The sequence below is a fragment of the Tenebrio molitor genome, chromosome 1 (assembly GCF_963966145.1).
Source record: "Tenebrio molitor chromosome 1, icTenMoli1.1, whole genome shotgun sequence".
NCBI classification, from domain to species: Eukaryota; Metazoa; Arthropoda; class Insecta; order Coleoptera; family Tenebrionidae; genus Tenebrio; species Tenebrio molitor.
The window spans coordinates 13,768,194-13,788,641 of NC_091046.1; the positions used below are offsets into that span (position 1 = coordinate 13,768,194).

Genomic DNA, 20,448 nt, shown 5'->3' on the forward strand with positions numbered 1-20,448 from the left:
AGTTTTGTTATCGCGGGTGCTAGTACCGCGTGCAGATTAGCTGCTTTCAGTGCTACCTTCGGTTATTTTTTCCTTGGAATTTTGCGTCCCAGTGTGCCATTATATTGGAAAATGATACCAATAGTGAAATGACCGAGAATGTGGAAGAAAACCCGTCAACAAGTACGCAGCAGTTAGTTCGTGAATTTCAGGTTTCTCATTTTATAGTATGTGGCACTCTTAAAGAGCAAGGGTTGTACCCCTATCGTGTTCAGCGGGTGCAAGCATTGAAACCAAACGATTACATTCACCGGCAAGAGTTTTGTGAGTGGGCGATCAACCTGATCTGCGAATAGTTTTGTTAACGGAGTTTTTAAAAGCCACAACACCCATATTCAGCAGCACAAATCCGGGACGATACAACAAGTTTTGCAAGGGTTCGGGACAATCTACATCGAAAGGCACAGGTACAGGCGTGTCACGACCGACGTTTTAAACAATTTTTCTAATTGTTACTGTTTAGTTATGGTTTTTGCTTTGACTTTTCCTTTTACTTGGTTTTCAGACTTAATCTTACACGTTTTTGCGGCTCTGCGTATTTAAAGTGTTTTTCGGCTATTTCATTCATAGCAAAAGCGTTTTCACGGATATTCATATTTCGATTTATTGGAGCTTTTAGAATCGTGTTGTTTGGGACCAAATTAAGTTAAAATGGACTTTATAAATTAAAATGTTTAACCACATTTTCGGTTTATTCACTTGCTGAAGAAACTATGGTTTACATATTATGATGCATTTCAAATTCATCCTGTATAAACAATATCTGATTATTAAGTATGTACTATTGCGGGCAAAAAAAGTGGGACATCAAATTTCTGTCAGTTTTGAAAAATTCGATGTAGTTCAAGCTTTATTGTCATTTTTTTTGACACTGTTCCAGCTGACAGTTTAAAAATTTATTTTATCCTCCTATTTTCCTTTTCCAAATGCCCTCTTCTTTTGATAAAGGTAGATTTTGATTGGAACTTTGCATTAAATAAATATTCACTACGTGCTTACTTACAATCGCTCCCTACAACGTACAATACATAATGACAACGTACAATACATAATGACAACGTCAATCGATTCACAGTAGGGTTAGAATCAGGTAAGGGTTATTTCACATTAAAAGTCAAGACAATGACGTTGATGTCCCACTTTTTTTGCCCGCAATAGTACTATTCCGGACACGGAATCTTGGCCACAACTGACATTTAACTGACGAATATGTGTGAACTGGCCTTTATTGAATATAACCCAACTTTTGACCCGATAATGCCATTTCCCTGCTTTTTTGATGTCACAAGAAAAACTTCAAAGTGATTTTTAATAATTGTCATCTGTTAATGACACTAATGGTTGGTTTACATCATTTTTTTTAGAAATGTCTAAAAAATGTTGGCCAAGATTCCATGTCCGGAATAGTACAGTTAATTTCAAAATTATCGAGTACACCTCAAAAATCAAGAAGTCGATTTATTACAGTTTTTCCACATGTAAACATGCCTTTTTGAAATTTGAGCGTCATATTTTTTATATAGGCTAGGTGAGTTTGACAACATAAAATGTCGCTGATATTTTAGAACACCATAATATAGTGTCTGTTTTATCCTCTGCACGATGCTCTTCGCGATGTTATAATACTGAGCTACCTCTGGATCGACCATCCTTCTTCTAATTTGGAAAGAGCATTTTCGCTTTTTCGGTTAGATTAGGCATTTTGTTTGTCAAAATTGACATTGATCATTGACAAAAAATGTAAGTGCAATTCACACTGTAGAAAATTAGGTGTACTCTATAATTTTGAAATTAACTGTACTTACTTGAACCCTTTCAGGGCGGAATTCATTCTGCTGTTATCCAAAGCTTAAAAATAGGATAAGTAATAGGCTTCTAATGGTGAAAAAAAAATTTTTTTATATCCTTAAGTCCTTGGGATGGACATGGGACAACTGTGTCCCAGTAATGTTTTGTTTGTTGCATATAAGCATATAACAGAGAAATGTTTAGAAAAACGATTATATTTAATTCACACGAATTTGTGGGACAAATAGACACCAGTAGAATTTTTTGAAATTTCTTGGGACTCCTTAAGTCCTCGGAGTACCTACCGAAAGGGTTAACTGATAGAATAATTATTAATATTAATTAATTAAACAATGGTAGAATGGTACAACCGTAAAACTAACAGATTTCCAGTGTTTCCAATTACGACATGGATACTACGACCGTAACGACACTGCACTGTACAGGGACAGGGTTTGCGGTTTGAGCACATTTGAGTGTGAGTGTATTCTCTGGTTTGAGTTTGATACGTTATTACGTTTTGCGATTACGTTACGGTTACGCCGCATCCAATTTGTGTTTACGGCCAACGGCCCGCCATGCGATTGTAGTAACGCTACGTCAGGCACAGACTCTGGCTAGGAAGCTACGTCGTTACCCAATACGTGCCCGATACGTTACTTCACGGCGTTACTTTAATCTTACTTTCCTAATGTGGTCAGGCTGAGGTTGTCACGTTGTTGTAATTATTCAGCTTCGATTTAATTCGAAAAAGAAATGAATTGACGAATTTTTGAAACTATGCAATTAAGTAAACACGCAAAAATAGGTGTTGGATGGTAAGTTTTACATAATTCAACCGAAGTATAATGAAGACATAACCTCAATTGTTGTAACAGCATAATAGGGCAGTGATTACTTGATGTGTAATTACCCGTTTTCGTTTTCAGGGCTGTATGTACGACATTAGGAATATACTTGTTTTATCTCTCGAAGACTAGTGTAGATAAGAGGCGTTATGAAAATATGAAAATTAGGGAACGCATGCGATTAGCTAACATTGGTGATTACGAATTGGGTCCGCGTCACACTCCGAAATAATTGCAATTATTTAATAATTTACGTATTTCCAAGTAATTACCATGGCAGAAACTGAAGCACAAAAGTTGCAACTCATGCAGGAGTTAGAAATTGAAATGATGGCTGACATGTACAATCGTCTAACTACAGCCTGCCATAAAAAGTGCATTCCTCCAGTTTACAATGATGCGGAGATTGCTAAAGGAGAAGCAGTTTGTATTGACAGGTGTGTAGCTAAGTTTCTCGATATCCATGAACGAATTGGAAAAAAACTTGGACAGCTTTCAATGCAAGACGAGCAACTCCTAAAAAAATAATTTTTTGTAGTCAGTTTGTTTTAGTCTAATTTAGGTTTTTTAATGTTTCTGTTTGAAGATTATTATCATTTGATAATAGAGGTTGAATAAAAATTATTTAAAAAGTGATTCATATTTTCCATACCAAACATGTAATTATTATTTCTAAATACAGGTGTTCATCAGAAATGTGAAACAACCTTGTTTCATAAATCAACATTTATTACGATTCAATAAAATTACAATATTTTGAAGAAATTATGTGTTATCAAGATTCAGAACACCTTTTTTAGATTTCTTCATTTCTTGTGGACCTTGAAAATGTGCTGCGGTCCTTTTCCTTATTTCTTCAACACCATCTTCTGTGGCAGCCCATTCCAGTACTAACCTTCTACCATACAAGTGGGTACTCTGCGATAAGGCCTCAAATGCTTTCTAAAAAATGTTAACAGTTGCTTGATTTACTAGTGTAAAAATTAGATCTACCTTTGCATCAGAAGCTGTTGCAAAGTCCACAAAAGCAAAGCCTCTGTGTGAACCTGCATCTAGAGCCATTTTCTTAGGAAGTCTTAATGCTTTTATTTCACCGAAAGTACTAAAATGAAACAAAATAAATAGCAGCATATGTGAGAACATTTCACATAATTACCTAAAAAGTTCTCTTATTTCCTTGCTATTTGCTTGGAAAGGAATGTTTCTAACCAAAATCTTCGTTCCTGTTTGTTTTGTTGCCTTTGCACTTTTCTTGGCGGTTTTTACTTCATTGCTGTAATAAAACAAATTCAGTATCTACAATAATTTTAAGTAATTTAACCAACCTCAGTGTCCTTTCTGATCTCTTCAGTTCCAAAGACTTTCCATCTAGAACACTCTGCTGTAGAGTTTTTAAAGCTTTATCTGCACTGCTTTTATATAAAAACCTAACGAAGCCGTATCCCATGGATAACCGTTTGTTTGGGTCATTTGAATCTTTTTTAGTTGCAACAGTAGCATAAAATACTTTACCACAACTTTCAAAGTGCTAAAATAGGACACATTATTTGTTGTAAATACACCAAACTGTCAAACCTTTTTTAAATCTTCATCAATTGTTTGGAAATTTAAATTTTTAACAAACAATGTAGTATCTGGTTCAGGGTCTTCAACAATTTTTTCCTCATCGTCATCACTATTATTATTGCTTTCTTCTGTTTTAATTTCATCATTCTCGACTTTCTTTTCACTTTTATTCTCTACCAAAGCGATTTTTCTTTCTGCCAGGGAATTTTCAGGCGCCCACTCTAAATAAAGTGGTACATTTTTAAATTTACTATAAGCTAAATTAATGAACGCCTTTCTAGCCTCAGATGGTTCGAGAAATTCTACGAGAGCTGTGATACAAATATCAATTAAACGTTTCAGTTTTAAAGGCCCTAACCATTGTCAATTACCTGTTATACCGCTGGGCGGCAAAATAATTCTTCCAATGAAGCCATATTTTTCAAACAGGTTTTTTATCTCTTTTCCGTCGGTTTTAGAGGGTAAATTTTTTACAATTATAATGGTCTTTGATCTTTTTGATGTGGGCTAAAAATATCAATATAGTTCAATTGTACAAATTCCAAAGCAAAAAATTACAGTATTAAATGCATCAAGTATAACACCTTCTTGTTCAAGATACTTTCTAGTTTGTGCTACTATCTGGGTTTCACCTAACGCCAATCTTACTGCAGCACTACCTTCTCCATGTGGTGCCAACACTTTTTCTTTTGAAGTACTGTAAGTATCTGCTATAACTTCAGCAACTGCATCGTGACCCAAAAACAAGGAATTCCAGTTATGAGAAGAACCTGCCTGTGACTTCTGTTTCGCTTGTTTCTTTTTTTTATAATTTGTACTTTCTGTAACAGACATTTAAATTTGTTATTATTGGTTAATGCCACTGTTGCATGACATACCATCTTCAGCAACTTCATTTGAATTATCTTTACTCTTTCCAGGTAATAAATGCAACATACGACCATGGAGTACATTGCCATCTAAATCTCCATAAGCCTTGACTGCATGTTCTGGCATTACAAATGTAACTGTACCAAAACCTTTAATTTTTTTCGAGACACTATCGACTGGCAAATTGACTTCAGCCAGAGGTCCTTGAAAGTCATTTCAGAATATTGTATATGCAAATCACTTCATTTATATATTTACCAAAATTTTTAAACAAAGTTTCAATGTCATCTTCTGTGGTTGTATAAGACAAATTTCTAATAAAAATTTTCCCAGATTCGGCAATATCCTCTTCATTTTTAAGAGCTTCTTCCTGGCTAACCCATTTACTTTTTCTGCTGTCATCATTAATCTCTAAACTTTCTGTCTCATTCTTAGCAGAATATTTCAAAACAGAAATTCTCTTACCAGCTGAAAATTTAAAAATAAACTTCAACATAAAAAATGTATTTGAGTTCCTCACAAATAAAACTTCTATCTTTTAAAAGTGCCTTGTTGAAATCTTTCTCCTTTTTGAAACCCACATATGCTATTCCGTGAATTTTAGTTGGTTTTCTGATAGAAAATGGTGAAAGAGGCTTTAAAAATTGTTTGATATCTTTCTTTTTACAATTATATGGAAGACCTTTGAGCTAAAAAAATGTCAAATGTAAAATTATATTAAATGGTGTCCACTTAAATACCTTCAATGTAAATAACTGAATATTCTTAGGTTCTTTTTTTACTTTTACATTTTTCTTTACCAATTTTTTCATATATTCAAGATCACTAATTTTTTCATCAGCCAATTTACATTTTGATTGCTCCACATCGTCACTCTCTTCTTCATCATCAACCTCTTCTTCTGATTCATTCGGTGTTGAATCACTTACTTTATTATCCAATTCATTGTCAGAATTTTCATTTTGAGCGTTAGCAAGTTCTCGAAGTTTTCTACTTTCTGCAGGTGCATGAACTTGTAAAAACTCTTCAAACAAAGGTTCATCTTGATACTGAAAACATTAATAAAAAAACACTTTGTTTACACTCTTTATGTAATAATTATATAACATTTACTGGAAAAAGATATTACAATCCTCCAAACGAATAATCTTACAAAAACAACATTTACATTATTACATTACAATAAGATTCCAGTTAATGAGGATACAAGACAAGATTAGGATAAGACTGTTTTAAAGTAACGCTTAAGGTATAAGATTATATGGCAGCACTAAAATTATCCCAATAATGGAAACCAATATTGGCGTTAAGATGGTTGTCTCGGCTCGTGCAGCTGCATCCCTTTTCTTTCGTTCAGGGCAGGGATTAATAATTTGTGATAGAACATGTTTTTGAAGTTTATTGTACATTTTGTTATTGTAACGAAATTCCCTTTAGTACTTTGAGTCTTGAAAACAGTAAAGATGATTTGTAATAGTATTGTATATTTAATAAATAAATATAATTTCGTCGGTACGCATTTGTTTTGAGGCCGGCTCTGGAATTCACAACAGAGAATTGCTTGAAGCAGGATTTATGGTTGGGCTGACCGCCTACTGCAATTGCGACAAAAGGGACGTTTATCTCCGGTCAAATACTTTTAACGGGCCATATAATCTTATACCTTAAGCGTTACTTTAATTGAATTTAGGTTTTCGCAGTCATCTGTGTGAAAATATTGATGTTTCTTTAGAGTTTAGACGGTGAAAAAGTTTTAAACCTCCTCAGTTTTCTTTTACAAATGACTGCAGCATTACCTGAGAACCAACAACCCTATAGAATTGTTTTGTTCTAATTATGTGAATTTACATAATATACAGTGCTTTCGTGAAGTTCGGAATAAATTCGATAAAACTGTAAGTATTAATTTCTGAGAAAAATCCTTGCAAAAGTCAACTTTGTTTTTAAAAAGTGCGGATTTTTCAGTACCTACTTTACTTATGTTGACAGCATTTTATCTCCTAATTATGACCTCATCAATAATTTTTTTAAATGACAACCCTCATTTTTTTCTTCTTTTCTTGATAGGTCTTGGTAAGTACTAGCTAAACGATGAATGAAAAAAATTGAATACATAAATAGAATACATCAATTACAGCATAATTTCAGGGCAAAAATGTTACCGCTTGAAGGATATATTTCATATTTTATATGCGCTACTTTCTCTATGTAGAATTTAGTGATTTTTATTTCAACCAATCTCTCGCTGGACAAACTACATCAATTTTTTTCACTCATCGAAAGTCTATCAGAAAAAGAAGAAAAAAAGTGGGGGTTGTCATTGAAATTTATTATTGATGACGTCCTAAAAAGCTGTCAACATAAGTAAAGTACTCAAGAATTATGCACTTTTTAACAACAAAGTTGACCTCTTCAAAGATTTTTCTCAGAAATTAATACTTAGTTTTATCAAATTTATTCCAAACTTTACGAACGCACTGTACATACTTTTATCTTAATAATCAGCACTTTGTCCCAAAAATAAAAAAGAAATAAATCAGTGTAAATGCATATACACTTACTTTTTTCAATAACTCAATTCCTTCATCTTTCTTTTTATCTTTCTTATTTTTGATCAACTTTTCTGTATTTTTTTCTTCTAAAGCAGGGTGTGCTTTTTTGTAAGCACTACTATCTTTTGCATGTTTACTCCATGCCTTTGGTTTTGTGGAATCACCTTAAAAAATCAGTTATTATAATCTACATTTTATAAAGTCATAATTTACCTAACAGTGCACAATGTTCTACTGTTATTTTCTTAGTTTTAACAAACATATTGTTAAAATATTTGATGGCTTCTTGAGCTTCATCTTCAAGCTGATAGCCAACAAAAGCAAATTGACGAAATTTCCCATCTGGAGTGTATTTTAACTGTACATCTGTAACTGTACCTTTCTGCTGAAATATATCCCTAAGTTTCTCCTCCGTTGTCTAAAAAGAGAGTTTATTTAACGTGAACCTCAAATACAATTAAAAAACAAACATCTTTTGGTAAATTCTTCACAATTAAACGCGACATGATTTTTTTTTTACTAGCTATGAAACTTTATCTGCTAGTATGTTAAAAATTACAATTAGTGTTGTTTTAGTTTACAAATAGACACATTCTTGTTTTTAAATATTTTAACCTCAAACTAGCACATGTTTTGTTTCGTCATCACAGTTCGTCATAGTCAGTCATAGTTTGAGTTTGACAGTTTTGGTTTGGTGCTTTGGAGAAGCTATGCTGAGTACTACACTACTTTTCCAACGCGCACGGACCAATGACCGAGGGTGGATGGAGTTTAATAATAGCGCCAATTTAGGAATTTGAATTTCGAAAGGAACGTTGGAAAGAATGAAAGAAGGAAGCGTTTTTAAATTCATCGATGGATCAATCGGTGGAATCAGTTTTCTACCAAAACGTTGTTATATTACTGTTAGATTTATGTTGAGCTTAAGAAAATACGTTTCTTTATTCACCAAAAATTTCATGTTGGGCTCAATCAAAATTCACCTTTCCCATCTACAATGGGAGTTGGTTGTTTGGTGGACGAATAGTGGGGGAAATGTCAAAATAGTTTGTCGAAGCGAAGTCAAACTGTCAATGTCAAAGCAAAGCGAGGGAAAAACTGGAAAAGTGCAACATTATTCACGTATCCTCTAATTTTTTCATGAGTCTTTCTTCTGTTTAAAATAATTTCTTCATCAGAGGAAGTTAATAAATCATCATCTGATGAATCTTCCAAAGGCATTGTAATCCTGTTTACCAATATTATGGTCCCAAGAAGACTAATGTCGCACATATTTATTCATATAATAATAATAGTCGCCGAAAATGAAAAAATGTTTAGGGTATGTTTACACTTCAGGTGTCATGACATCAGCACCAGTCAGCACAGTCATCAGTTTTCCACCAAATCCGTTTCCCTATTCATCACATTTTTGCACAACATAAATGTTCAACACAAAAAAAACTTATGATTTCTGTCCACCAATGTTGAAATTCACCGCAAAAAGTTGATGAATTTAAAAACGCTACCAAACCGTTACCACAATAACAATTCACTTGTTTGACATTTTACTTGGTGCCTTGACTTACAGTGTTTTGCTGTTTTTTACAGTATTTTGCTGGTTTTTGGCTTCATCCTAACGTTTTACGACTTATTTTGATCTGCAATTTTCATTGCAAAGTTTCATTTGATTTGTAATAACTTTTATAATATCTATTCGTTTTAAGTTTATGTCACAGCAGGGTCATGGAGAGGTAAGTGAATTTAACTTTAATCTACAAAAGAAGGGTTTAAACATTATAGTTTTGAATGTTGAATGAATTACACCAGTATTTGGACGAGGCATCTAAAAATCAAGGAAACGAGTTGATTAGTTCTGAAAGGAGAAAGGAAGTATGTTAAAAGTATATGGACTAGAAGTAATGTTATTCATCTGTCAAATATATTTACAGATTGTACTAGCAGATTTTGTTAATTGGGCGAAGAATCTAGAGGGAGAAGCATTTGATAAAGTGAAAGAGATAATAATAGAGTGCAAGAAAAATATCGAGAAAGAAACAAATAATAATCAATTATGCAGAAAAAGAAAAATAGAAAAGCATTTGCATTATCCTAACAAGAAATGAGTAGTGAGTATTTTGCAAAATTCTTGAAAATATTTCATTTCTAAATTTCTAGTATAATAATGAGCAAAAATGGTCCGTCAGTTGGGGTTGGTGGAGGGACAGATCCGACTCCCTTATCAGATGAAGTCAAGAATAAAAATTAATTAACTATATTTAATTTTTTTTTGGTTTTACTATAAAGTTCTACTGCAGTTTGTGATGAAATTTGTGTTTTTTCTGACTCCCATTTGTATCAAGTGCGCAAAATGATTGTTTTTTGTTGGGGCATGAGAATAAGTTTTTGAAATTGGCGCCATTATTAAACTCCACCCACCTTCGGCCATTAGTCCGTACGCATTGGAAAAGTAGTGTATGCTGCAATGCTGCCAATCTTCGTAACATTTAAACCCTAATATGAAATTCATTTTAAAATGTTTGTTTATTATATTCTTTTTATTTATTTTTATCTTTTACGCGTGTATCTATATTAAACTGAAACGTAAAGGGCAATTATTTAAAACTTTGTTGTAGGTGTAAAAGTTTAATGTACCAACCTTACAAATAAAAAAAGTAAAAGTCGAAGTTAGGTTATGTTCAGTTGGCAAGCAAGCGTCAAGCGAAATAAAATTAACCGATATTTTTTTAATTTTTTTATCACCCGTATTTACATCTGAACATTAGTAAACATGACCAGAGAGCAGAAATAATTTCTGCAATTAATGTTTTTCAAGTGACTAATTGTTACATCGGACTTTTTACCACTTGAATAATAATGTTTTCAATTTGTAAGCAAAGCCACCCTGCCACAGGGGTGGAACATGCAATTGCTTGCCACTTTTTTAATAAGTCTGAAAAAAGTTTGGTAACAACAGGGGCGAATATTATTAAAGTATTTCGCCTAATACCAGATGTGGATGCTAAGAGTCGCATTGATAAATATACAGGTAATAACTTCACATTTAATCAACACTAGTTGTATATTTAATTTTGTAGAAACAAACCCACCAAAATCTAGACTAGAATGTGTGGCGCAATATTCCCTTTTTGGAAATATTGTGTCAATGCAAAGTGTAAACTTGGCAAATTCTCCACGAGATGCTTTGCTGTTAGCATTTACAGATGCAAAATTATCAGTGGTCGAGTATGACCCAGAAAGTCATGACTTAAAAACACTTAGCTTACATTATTTTGAAGAAGATGACATGAAGGTTTTATCTGCTTAAAATAGAAGAATTTAATTTTGATTTATCAATTTTACAGGATGGCTGGACACATCATTATCACGTGCCTATTGTAAGAGCAGATCCTGAAAACAGATGTGCAGTTATGACTGTTTTTGGAAGAAAATTAGTAGTTCTACCATTCCGACGTGAAAATTCAATAGATGACACGGATACAGACATTAAACCCATGAGTAGTAGTTCTTATGGTTCAAAAGCACCAATCTTAGCCTCTTATATGATTGTCTTGAAAGATTTTATAGACAAAATTGATAACATCATAGACATTCAATTCTTACATGGCTATTACGAACCTACTTTGTTAATTTTGTTTGAGCCCTTAAAAACTTTTGCTGGGTAGATATATGTTATTGTATTTTATCACTACCATATTACAATAATTGTTTTAGTCGAGTAGCTGTAAGAAATGATACATGCGCGATGGCCGCAATTTCACTGAATTTGCAACAAAAAGTACATCCAATAATTTGGAGCGTTTCTAATCTACCATTTGATTGTGTGAAGGCGGTTCCAATTAAGAAACCATTAGGGGGAACTCTAATATTTGCTGTTAATGCATTAATATACTTAAATCAGAGTATACCACCATATGGTGTTTCATTAAACAGTATAGCAGAGAACTCGACAAACTTCCCTTTGAGTAAATATACAACGTTGCAATAATTCAAATGGTAACATTTTTTTCTTTTCCAGAACCTCAAGAAGACTTAAATGTTAGTTTGGACTGTGCTCAAGCTGCTTTTCTGGAAGATGACACAATAGTTTTGTCACTTAAAGGTGGAGAACTCTTTGTGTTGACACTGTTAGCGGACAGCATGAGATACGTTCGAAGCTTTCATTTTGAAAAGGCAGCTGCCAGTGTGCTTACAACATGTGTATGTAACAATTGCATAACATAAAAACAAAAACAAAAATAGAGTAGTGCGTTCTGAATAGTTTTTTACTGATCATATCTCGACTATTTACAGTTAATTGCAATTTTGTATTTTTTTTTTTAAATTATACATTTTAGATTTCAGTATGTGAAAATAATTTCTTGTTCCTGGGTTCACGGCTGGGAAACTCTCTGCTTTTGCGTTTTACTGAGAAAAGTAACGAAGTTATTACTTTGGATGAAACCAACGAACCAAACACCAAACGTATAAAAACTAGTGATGGTGATACTGATAAACTTGAGAATGGAGAAGACAAAGTGTTGGACTCTTTGAATGACTGTATGGCAAGTGACGTATTAGATATCCGAGATCCAGAAGAATTAGAAGTATATGGAAATCAAAAACAAGCTAGTCTTCAAATAACAAGTTACATTTTTGAGGTAGCTACTCACATATCCTGTGATCAAATAAATTTCAGAGCAAGGGTGCTTTGGGGTGTCATTTGCACTGTCCAATGACAGTGCAAAGCACTCTTGATCTGAAATTTATTAAATCACAGGATATACAGGGTCATTATAAATGATTGTTGTGAAACTGTTGGCGTGAAAACTGAATGTAAAATTTATGGTCGCCGCTCCATATGAAAATGATCAAAATTATGCGGATAACGTTCGTGTTGTTTTGGCATAATGGGAGGCCATGATTTATTTTTCTTAACGTTGGGCACACTTTGATTTCCGTCACTAAAGTGACCTATCAAAATGAACATAACGTGTTGCTGAATTTCCCGACTATTCTTCTCTTGCAAACTAGTAAAACTGACAACAATGCACTAGACATTGACGCTATTTATACAGGGTGTTTGGTGTTTAAGGTAACAAACTTTTCTGAGATGCACAACTAGGATAAATGAAAAACTTTTCTTAGTGACATTTTTTTAATTTGCTTTTTTTATTATGCTGAACTAAACTGACTAAACTCTGTTGCAACTGTTTGAGAGCTACTGTTCGTATCTGTATTTATTAATACCAAGCTAATAAAGATTTGTAAAGGAAAATGCCTTAGCTGTCGCCTTTATAATTTAGAAATCCGGTGGATCTCACACAGTAGTTCTTCAATTTGAAAAAATGATTACTAGAAAATTATAACATACTAAAAAATGTTACTAGAATAAAAGTTTTATTTTGTCTATTTCTTTACACGGGAGAAGTTTGTTACCTTATACCCCAAACACCCTGTAATCTCAAATTTAAAAAAACATAACCTAATTCAACAGGCAGCTTTACGATTACCAAATTAAATGCAAAATTTCTATGGCTTCCCATTGTGCCAAAACAACGTGAATGCATTTTACATTACTGTTCACACAATTGACACTATTGACAGTTCACTCCACATTAGAGTTATGTTTGTATAGAGCGGCAAAAATTTCATAACATGGACATGACTTACTTCAACTACAATCATTTATAATGCCCCTGTACATTTTTCTATTTTTATTTTTTTGTGGATTAGGTTTGCGATAGTTTATTAAATATCGGACCTTGCGGCAATATTTCCCTGGGAGAACCAGCTTTTTTGAGTGAAGAATTTGCCGAAGTTGTAGACCTGGACCTTGAACTTGTAACAACCGCAGGTTTTGGTAAAAATGGAGCACTGTGTGTGTTGCAGAAATCTATTAGACCTCAAATTGTGACTACTTTTACCCTTCCTGGTTGTTCTAATATGTGGACAGTGCACGCCGGGGAAGAGAAACACGCGTTTCTTATTCTAAGTCAAGAAGATGGCACAATGGTATGTATTTTATCGAAAAAAAAAAAAAGATTTTTGGGTAATATCAGTGTTAAAGGTATTACAAACTGGTGACGAAATCAACGAAATTGATAACACTGGATTCGCTACCCATATCCCAACTGTATATGCTGGTAATTTAGGCAACCTGAAGTACATTGTACAAGTCACCACGAACGCCATTAGACTCCTGCAAGGTTAGTAATTATTTTACAAGAATGTTTCTAAAACTAGTTAAGGTTGTGGATGTTGTCATCGTTGATCATATTTTTTCTGTTCTTTGTTTTTATTTTTTTATCGTATGAACGTTACATTGTGAAAAATATTCCTCAGGGATCAACCAATTGCAACACATCCCTCTGGAGTTAGGGTCTCCAATAGTACACGTCACCAGTGTTGATCCTTACATATCGCTGCTTACTACGGACGGTCAAGTGATCACACTCATGCTTAGGGAAACAAGAGGAGTTGCCAAACTAGTCATCAGCAAATCGACCCTTTCAAACGTACATTACAGTTCTCCACTTTGTAAAAAAAAAAATGAAATGTTATTTTTACAGAGTCCACCTGTTACTACGATATGCATGTACAGAGATATCTCGGGACTTTTTACGTACAAAATTCCGGAAGATTTTACACACGTCCCGGAACATTTCGTGCACGAATCTGAGGCTAAGATGGAAGTGGAAAACGAGGACGATCTCCTTTATGGAGACGATAGCGACTTCAAAATGCCGACTCTAAACCCACCACCACCAAAACCGAAGATTTATTATAACTGGTGGAAGAAGTACCTGATAGATGCGCGGCCATCTTATTGGCTTTTTGTAGTACGCGATAATTCCAATCTGGAAATTTACTCGATCCCCGACTTTAAACTGTGCTATTATATCACAAATCTATGTTTCGGACATAAAGTTCTAGTTGACAGTTTGGAGTCTGTAACATTGTCATCGTCGAGTGCAGCGTCGGCTGCCCATGAAGCAAACATCCAAAGGCAGTATGAAGTTAAGGAAATTCTTGTTGTCGCGTTGGGCAACCACTCTTCTAGGCCGCTACTTATGGTCAGGCTAGACAATGACTTGTACATTTATGAAGTATTTCGCTTTCCCAGAGGGAACTTGAAAATGCGTTTTCGAAAACTCAAACATTCCTTAATTTACTCACCTAATGTGGCGGGCAAGATCGATACCGAAGATTCTGACTTTTTTGCTATCCAAGAACGAATAATTAAAATGAGATATTTTAACAATATTGCAGGTAATTATTGCGTTGTCTGTTTTCTCCAACCGAATTCAATGTATTTTCTAATTTAGGATATAATGGAGTTTTTGTGTGTGGATCTAATCCTCACTGGATCTTTATGACTGCTAGAGGCGAACTAAGAACTCATCCAATGACCATAGATGGGGAAGTTTTGAATTTCGCACCATTTAACAACATCAATTGTCCACAAGGATTTTTATACTTCAACAAAAAGGTGAGTTACAAACGTGTTGAAGAAGCAAGTACTCAAATGTGCTAGTATTTCAGTCTGAATTAAGAATAGGAGTATTACCAACTCATTTAAGTTACGACGCCCCTTGGCCTGTAAGAAAAGTCCCCCTAAGGTGTACACCACACTTTGTGACATACCACTTAGAATCAAAGACTTACTGCTTAGTTACAAGCATTGCTGAACCTTCAAATAAGTATTACAAATTTAATGGTGAAGATAAGGAGCTTTCAATAGAAGATAAAGGCGACAGGTAAATGTTTGAATTGCGTATTCATGGCAACTACAATAATTTTGTTTTTAAGGTTTCCATATCCCCTTCAAGAGAAATTTAGTCTGATGCTATTTTCACCAGTGTCGTGGGATGTCATTCCAAACACAAAAATTGATTTGGATGAATGGGAACATGTCAACTGCTTAAAAAATGTGGCATTAGCTTATGAAGGCACGAGATCAGGTTTAAAAGGTTACATAGCGGTAGGAACAAATTATAACTACGGAGAAGACGTTACTTCTAGAGGCAGAGTACTAACTAAATTATTAAATTTTACTGCATTTATTTAAACACAAAATTTCAGATTTTAATTTATGACATAATAGAAGTGGTGCCAGAACCTGGACAACCTCTTACCAAAAACAGATTCAAAGAGATCTATGCAAAAGATCAAAAAGGACCTGTAACAGCACTAAGTCAAGTGAAAGGATTTTTGGTTTCAGCTGTGGGACAAAAGGTGCAAAATATTCTGTTTTGTGTTTGTTGAGTTCAATATTTGTTTTAGATATACATTTGGCAACTCAAAGACAATGATTTGGTAGGAGTTGCTTTTATAGACACCCAAATATACACTCACCAAATTTTGACGATAAAAAGTTTATTATTGGTAGCAGATGTTTACAAATCAATATCACTCCTACGCTTTCAAGAGGAATACAGAACTTTGTCTCTTGTATCAAGGGTATGTGAACAACTCTTCGCGGCACAACATACTAATAAAATATATGCTTAAAGGACTTTCGGCCGTGCGAGGTATTTTCTGTGGAATACATGATCGACAACACTACCATGGGTTTCCTCGTTTCAGACAGTGAGAAAAATTTGGTTCTTTATATGTATCAACCAGAATCTAGGGAGTCTTTAGGAGGTTTGCTTCTTATTTTGTGTAATGGAAAATAATCTGATCAAAATATTTCGGAACTCTTTGGCACTACCAATAAGCTTGAAATCAAAAACTTTAATTTCTGATTCAGTATTAGTTGACAATTTAATGATTTAAATCTTTTTAAACTCACTAGGACAAAGACTGCTGCGCAAAGCCGATTTCCATTTGGGACAAATTGTAAACTCTTTCTTTAGGATCAAATGCAAACTTGGCGAATTAGGGGAAGACAAGAAACACTTCACGGGTGCAGATAAGCGGCATATCACAATGTTCGGTAATTACTTTTAACATTAATTGTAATAAAAATTTGTGAGCGAAAGATTATTTATAGCTACATTGGATGGCGGACTTGGCTACATAATGCCTGTTCCTGAAAAAACATATCGAAGGTTATTGATGTTACAAAACGTGCTTGTTTCTCAAGGAGCGCACATAGCAGGATTGAATCCCAAAGCTTTTCGGTGAGTTTGTAGAAAAAAAAATTGATGAATTTTCTTTAAGAAGCAATTTTAATTACAGGACATATAAAAGTTGGAAAAAGCTTCAGACCAATCCTGCTAGATCTGTGATAGACGGTGAACTAGTGTACAATTACCTGCACCTTTCAATTCCTGAAAAACTAGAAGTAACTGGCTTTCGTTTATATCTTTTATTAATTTTTAATAATGACTTTCCAGGTCTCTAAGAAGATAGGAACCAAATTAGAAGAACTACTTGATGATTTATCAGATATTCAGAAGATTACGAATCATTTTTAATAATTTTGTTCCTTTGTTGTGTACTATGGCCTTTTTTACCTACATAAAATAGATAGTTTTCATTTTTGCTTTATTTACATGTAAGTAAAAAAATCACAGAAAAAATTGATCGGCTAAATATAAAACTACCATTTGACACAATTTAGCTCCAATATCGACCAAATTGAAATCAACAGGTTAAAAAAATTAGTTCTTGCACATGAAATCATAATTTTCTCAAATAAATAACTAAATCAACACTAATAAATAACAAAATTGTGAAAATGATCAACAGATTTTATGCACAGCTTAGTATTACATTATACAGTTCCTCATTTCTCCATATAATTAATTTAAAAATACACTTTTGACAGGACAGGACAAAAATAATAAACATAATAGTCTCCTTGAAGATGCAGTCAGTCTTAGTTAGTTGGGTTAAATAAGTTTCTATGGTGCATACACAACATGTATACCACAGAAACTTATTTAACCTCTTAAACTGTAAGTCCTCCTTAAAACGGCACTTTTTACTTTGCGCGTTTGAAAGTGTTCTTTTTTTATAACTACAACCAAACAATTATATTTTGATAATAATTTCCAACCATAAATCACATACCAACAGCAGACCTAGCTGTGCGTGTTTGTGGGGGTGATCTAGCTGGAGATTCATATTTTTTCTTGCGTTTACTGATGCACCTTCTCATAGTTTTGTCAGTTTTTGTGCTATTGAGGTTCACAGCCAAACGCTCACATTCAAGTTCTTTTCTCTTTTTAATCTTTTGTAATACAGACATCATTGCATGAGTATAACCATTTACATTTTCTAGAGTACTATAAAGGAATATTTTAACTGGGATTTTAAAAAAAACCAATAACTTACCTATCCCCTTTGGAAGTTGGTATATCTATCCTCTCTCTACATTTATTGTATACTTCAATCATTGCATATGTTGGATTTAGTCTATTTATATTTAAATCAGCAATATTTGTAGTTTCTATATTTCTTTTCTCTCTAGCTTGTTTTATTATCACTTCTGGATCAACGATTTCTTCAAACCAGTTGTTTTTACACTTTTTATTTTTCACTTTCTTTCTCAACAATGGTTTAACAGGAATATTTGATTGCAGAGGTGGACGTGACACTTTCTGTATAAATCTGCACACTTTTATATTCTCACTAACCCTCTTTTTTACTTTAATTTGTTTTTGTCGACATCTTTCTAAATTTTCAAAATCAAAACATGAATCGTCTTTATAACCACTTGCTTTTATACTATCTTTAAAGAGCTTCTTACAATAATTATAGTTCGGTTTCTCCTAAAATGAATATGCTAACATAAGTATATCTTACCTTACAATTGGAAACAGAACACAAAAAAATTCACCTATAAAAACACAACAAACTTACCTGAAACTGTAGTTTATGAAGATATTTAAAATAATCTTCTAAAAATTTTGGATGTTCTGTAAAACAACTGTTTAAAAAGTACTCTACATTAGACATTGCTCGTTGTTTCTTCTTCTTCACAATTTCTGGATTGTCAACATCATTTGCCCATGGAAGATTTCCTGTGAGCCAGTATATTATATTGTACCCTAGAGACTCTAAATCTGAACGTCGTGACTGCACACCTTCATGCGCATCACGAGAACAAAATAAAATTGTTCCTGCATGAGCTTTGCGCTCATCTACACAATATGGTTTATGTGTTCCATCTGATGTTAAAAATTTGCATGCTAATCCATAATCCAAAAGATAAACTTGATCACTATTACTCTTACACTCTTCATTTTCTAAAAACAAACAATCACTAGCACTGTAACTCAAGATTTAAAACATTTGCTTTCATACCAGCATAACCTGCATTTTGCAGGATCTTCTCAAAATCTGGTATATCATCAACATAACTGATATTTGGATGTGTTCTTAAAATTCTTGTAACTCGACGACTAGGTACTTTTAATAGTCGACAAGCTCGTACAGGATTTGCAAAAGTGTATTTATTTGAAATTCGTGGAGGAACCTGTGGTTTTTCATAGATTTTCTTATTGCTTAAAAGAATATTAGATGCTTTTATATCTGAATGAATGTACCCTTTACTGTGAATATATTCTAAAACATCTACTATCTGTGATGATATTGTGAGAACAGTTTTAATATTTAATGTTCTCTTTTCTTGCAGAATCTTTTCTAAATCTTTGTCAAATTTGGGCAGAATTAAAAATCGATAGCGTTCACCTTTGTGAACGTGGGAACCTGATGCGACATAGTGTGGCATACCCAAAGAATTAATTTTCTTATCTCTTTTCCACTCTTCAACTAAAAATGTTTAAATTACTATTTTGTTAAGGTGTATGATTTAATCCTCACTCATTCCTGGTTTAGCAATTCGCAGGTAACAGTTCATTTCCACGAAAAGGGGCCCATTCTTATGACTCTCTACCTTCGCCACATATTCACTATCAGTCTTAACCTCTTTGGTAAGGTTGTCAGAAGCGAGATATATTTCACCAAATCCCCCAATCCCTACGGCTTTCCCTAATTTCCACTGTTTGCCAGTTATATCTTTTAAAAATTCTCCATGTTTCAAGTCAAACGAAGACGGAACTAAATTATTACAATTCTTCTTCTTCGGTGGATCGTCGTCTGATAAACTGTCATTGCAACGTCTCGGCATCTTTAACAATTAATATTGTTCTATACAATTAACAATCTGCAATACAAAGATGGTAGCAGTCAGTTCCTTAGTTCTTTACATAATTTAATATTAACGTTCTACCATGAACTCTAATTTCAAATTAACAGAAAAGTTCTTCAAAAACAACCAAAAAAATAAATAATAAATACAGAATTTTCAAAAGTTAACGACTATTTGAGAAGTAACCTCATCTTAGCCATAATAACCGCGACAGAATAGCATAACAAGCCTGAAGTATACATAACAAATCAAAAGTACTTACTTTGACAATCGAAAGATTTGAACGGGTTCTAAACAATATTTTCAATTTTTATCAAAAAGGAAAAGAAATGTCACCAACAATTTTCACGGCCATTTTAGATATTTTACCTAATCGAATTCCTTGATTTGTCGATGTCGCACATGCGTCTTAGAAATAGTCAAACTAGCTGCGCAGTAGACGAAAGCTACCTTGAAAAGCGCAAAATGATTTTTCTCAAATTTATACTTTCAATTGAAATTTACTATAATTCAAAATATCAGAATGAAAAGGAACACTGCGGTTGCGTCGTGAAAATTATTTTAAAGTAATTAATTATAATCTACTATAATCACAGTGTGTGTGTTGCAATTGTTTCAGTGTTTTATTTGAATAAATAAACCCCCGCCCCCAAAATATCCTGACAACCGTTGCTAGGCAACATTAAAAGCTGTTGTAAAC

General features: G+C 33.5%; 4 protein-coding genes across 4 annotated transcripts; 2 read left to right on the forward strand and 2 right to left on the reverse strand.

The window, feature by feature from the left end:
* The first annotated feature begins 2,801 nt into the window (after nucleotides 1-2,801).
* Tim10 (translocase of inner membrane 10) lies at nucleotides 2,802-3,311 on the forward strand. The gene has a single exon (XM_069036524.1). It carries the CDS (start codon nucleotides 2,949-2,951, stop codon nucleotides 3,201-3,203), a length of 255 nt encoding a protein of 84 aa, XP_068892625.1. The 5' UTR covers nucleotides 2,802-2,948; the 3' UTR covers nucleotides 3,204-3,311.
* On the reverse strand, nucleotides 3,312-8,340 carry LOC138122305 (probable RNA-binding protein 19). The gene is made up of 14 exons (XM_069036511.1): nucleotides 8,134-8,340; nucleotides 7,877-8,081; nucleotides 7,673-7,827; nucleotides 5,852-6,160; nucleotides 5,632-5,800; nucleotides 5,370-5,579; nucleotides 5,120-5,314; nucleotides 4,800-5,062; nucleotides 4,613-4,748; nucleotides 4,251-4,552; nucleotides 4,001-4,203; nucleotides 3,832-3,948; nucleotides 3,669-3,777; nucleotides 3,312-3,617 (listed from the first exon to the last, which is right to left on the reverse strand). The coding sequence occupies exons 1-14, from the start codon at nucleotides 8,167-8,169 to the stop codon at nucleotides 3,441-3,443; spliced, it is 2,586 nt and encodes an 861-aa protein (XP_068892612.1). The 5' UTR covers nucleotides 8,170-8,340; the 3' UTR covers nucleotides 3,312-3,440.
* Nucleotides 8,341-10,256: 1,916 nt separating this feature from the next.
* On the forward strand, nucleotides 10,257-17,129 carry Cpsf160 (cleavage and polyadenylation specificity factor subunit 1). The gene is made up of 20 exons (XM_069036482.1): nucleotides 10,257-10,691; nucleotides 10,741-10,955; nucleotides 11,008-11,324; nucleotides 11,378-11,628; nucleotides 11,682-11,863; nucleotides 12,001-12,303; nucleotides 13,379-13,657; nucleotides 13,713-13,851; nucleotides 13,988-14,160; nucleotides 14,215-14,914; nucleotides 14,971-15,134; nucleotides 15,188-15,402; nucleotides 15,455-15,674; nucleotides 15,728-15,880; nucleotides 15,929-16,105; nucleotides 16,159-16,291; nucleotides 16,443-16,583; nucleotides 16,641-16,770; nucleotides 16,829-16,934; nucleotides 16,987-17,129. Exons 1-20 carry the CDS (start codon nucleotides 10,520-10,522, stop codon nucleotides 17,065-17,067), a joined length of 4,251 nt encoding a protein of 1,416 aa, XP_068892583.1. The 5' UTR covers nucleotides 10,257-10,519; the 3' UTR covers nucleotides 17,068-17,129.
* Nucleotides 17,130-17,322: 193 nt separating this feature from the next.
* LOC138122307 (serine/threonine-protein kinase VRK1-like) lies at nucleotides 17,323-20,147 on the reverse strand. Its single transcript, XM_069036516.1, has 7 exons — nucleotides 20,011-20,147; nucleotides 19,421-19,763; nucleotides 18,902-19,369; nucleotides 18,458-18,843; nucleotides 17,930-18,366; nucleotides 17,666-17,880; nucleotides 17,323-17,612 (listed from the first exon to the last, which is right to left on the reverse strand). The coding sequence occupies exons 2-7, from the start codon at nucleotides 19,725-19,727 to the stop codon at nucleotides 17,536-17,538; spliced, it is 1,890 nt and encodes a 629-aa protein (XP_068892617.1). The 5' UTR covers nucleotides 19,728-19,763; nucleotides 20,011-20,147; the 3' UTR covers nucleotides 17,323-17,535.
* Nucleotides 20,148-20,448: the final 301 nt, after the last annotated feature.

Coding starts and splice junctions, on each gene's coding strand:
- LOC138122307 (XM_069036516.1), bottom strand. CDS start 19,727: ATGCCGAGACGTTGCAATGACAGTTTATCAGACGACGATCCACCGAAG. Junction 19,370..19,420: donor AATTGCTAAACCAGGAATGA/GTGAGGATTAAA, acceptor AAACATTTTTAG/TTGAAGAGTGGAAAAGAGAT. Junction 18,367..18,457: donor TTCATAAACTACAGTTTCAG/GTAAGTTTGTTG, acceptor TATTCATTTTAG/GAGAAACCGAACTATAATTA.
- Cpsf160 (XM_069036482.1), top strand. CDS start 10,520: ATGTTTTCAATTTGTAAGCAAAGCCACCCTGCCACAGGGGTGGAACAT. Junction 13,658..13,712: donor GTCAAGAAGATGGCACAATG/GTATGTATTTTA, acceptor TCAGTGTTAAAG/GTATTACAAACTGGTGACGA. Junction 16,935..16,986: donor CAATTCCTGAAAAACTAGAA/GTAACTGGCTTT, acceptor ATGACTTTCCAG/GTCTCTAAGAAGATAGGAAC.
- LOC138122305 (XM_069036511.1), bottom strand. CDS start 8,169: ATGTCGCGTTTAATTGTGAAGAATTTACCAAAAGAT. Junction 8,082..8,133: donor TGAAGAATTTACCAAAAGAT/GTTTGTTTTTTA, acceptor CTCTCTTTTTAG/ACAACGGAGGAGAAACTTAG. Junction 5,580..5,631: donor AAAAGATAGAAGTTTTATTT/GTGAGGAACTCA, acceptor TTAAATTTTCAG/CTGGTAAGAGAATTTCTGTT.
- Tim10 (XM_069036524.1), top strand. CDS start 2,949: ATGGCAGAAACTGAAGCACAAAAGTTGCAACTCATGCAGGAGTTAGAA.